The 1,653-nt window shown below is 26.9% G+C and overlaps 1 protein-coding gene across 2 annotated transcripts; it reads left to right on the top strand.

The window, feature by feature from the left end:
* Positions 1–1,317, top strand: LOC135931127 (triosephosphate isomerase-like). 2 transcript variants are annotated; one of them, XM_065468016.1, is made up of 3 exons: positions 1–220; positions 257–414; positions 511–1,316. In XM_065468016.1, exons 1-3 carry the CDS (start codon positions 52–54, stop codon positions 919–921), a joined length of 738 nt encoding a protein of 245 aa, XP_065324088.1. In that variant the 5' UTR covers positions 1–51; the 3' UTR covers positions 922–1,316. The 2 variants fall into 2 exon arrangements, with proteins under 2 accessions (XP_065324088.1, XP_065324087.1); XM_065468015.1 differs by having other exon boundaries at positions 1–414; positions 511–1,317.
* The last annotated feature ends 336 nt before the right edge of the window (positions 1,318–1,653 follow it).

Here is a 1,653-nt window from a genome sequence, read left to right as displayed (position 1 = left end):
ATTTTTTCCTTGGGGTTATTTGATAACAGAGGTTATTTTATTTAAACAAACATGAGCAGTCGCAAGTTTTTTGTCGGGGGTAATTGGAAAATGAATGGGTCAAAAGGAGAATTAGATAATCTAGTTAATTTATTGGCCAAAAATAGTTCTGAAACTGAGGTAGTTGTTGCTCCACCATTTGTATTTTTAGATTATTTACACAACAAAAAAACTAATTTTGGTAATAATATAACTAATTATATAATATTTTTTATAGCTCTTAGTGGGCAGAACTGTTACAAAGAATCTAAAGGAGCATTTACTGGTGAAATAAGCCCAAAGATGTTGAAAGATGTTGGTGCAGATTGGGTAATATTAGGGCATTCTGAACGAAGGCATGTCTTTGGGGAAAAGGATGATTTGATTGCTGATAAGGTGTGTTTCTATTATTGTAAATACCCTTATTTAAAAATTAAAAAAAATTATTTATCTGAATTGATAGATAAAAATATATTTTTTATATAAAAATAGGTTGCTTTTGCTTTAAAAGAAGGGCTCAGTGTAATATTTTGTATTGGAGAAAAAATTGAGGAACGAGAAAATAATCTAACTGAAAAAATATGCTTTGGTCAGTTGGGTGCAATTAAAGACAAAATTAAAGATTGGAGTAAAATTGTTGTTGCATATGAACCTGTGTGGGCTATTGGTACTGGTAAAACTGCTACTCCAGAACAAGCACAAGAAATACATCAAGCATTAAGAAAATGGTTGCATGATAATATATCACAAGATGCTTCAAACAAGACTAGGATTTTATATGGTGGCTCAGTCACTGGTGCTAACTGTAAAGAATTAGCAGCAAAGGCAGATATTGATGGATTTTTAGTAGGTGGGGCTTCACTCAAACCTGAATTTGCTAATATAGTAAATTCCAAAAATTAAATCATGACATTGCAATCATTTGACCTTAAATTATCAATAATGCATGATTTTTTATTTCTATATGTTAATAAAAATCAAAATTTTTTTATATTTTTAAATTGTTATGTTTTGAATTATTATAATCTATAATGTCCTGTCTTAATAAATATTTTTGATAACTAAAAAATTATGAATCTTATTTGTTTATTTTTATATATTTTATTATTCTAAATCAGGGTTGCCAAGTTTCCCCCATCAGTGGGCAACTTCCAAATTTTTTCCACAACATACACAGACTTTTTTACCATAAATCTCCCACAATTATAAAATTTATTTCACATTTAATTCTTATTTTTTTTTGGCATTTTAACATTAAATGAAAAATAATTTTTAGAAACAGTACTTGTATAATTTTTTTCAATAAATTATCAATAAACAAGTCTAGGTTTTAGTGAAAAAAAAACAAATTGATGTACCTCCCTCATTTATGGAGGTAGTTTTTAAATTATATGGTAAAATGTTTTAACCAATAACACAAGGCACAACATTTTTTGTTTATTCTGGGGTGGGGATAAGGAAAAATATTGCCTTGTATATTTTTAAATATGCATCATCGTTGTAGAATCTAAATTATATAAAGGTCACATTTTATATAAAAAACAAGAGATTTCTTAAATTTTGTTATTTTTTGATATCATTTAAGAAACAAATTTAAAAATAAAAATCTTACTTGACAAAATTAGTTCTTTTTAA

Source organism: Gordionus sp. m RMFG-2023, chromosome 1, assembly GCF_954871325.1.
Source record: "Gordionus sp. m RMFG-2023 chromosome 1, tfGorSpeb1-WG-v2, whole genome shotgun sequence".
Lineage (NCBI taxonomy): Eukaryota > Metazoa > Nematomorpha > Gordioida > Chordodea > Parachordodidae > Gordionus > Gordionus sp. m RMFG-2023.
The sequence above is the reverse complement of the archived record's forward strand: the minus strand, read 5'-3'. Positions and strand labels throughout refer to the sequence as shown.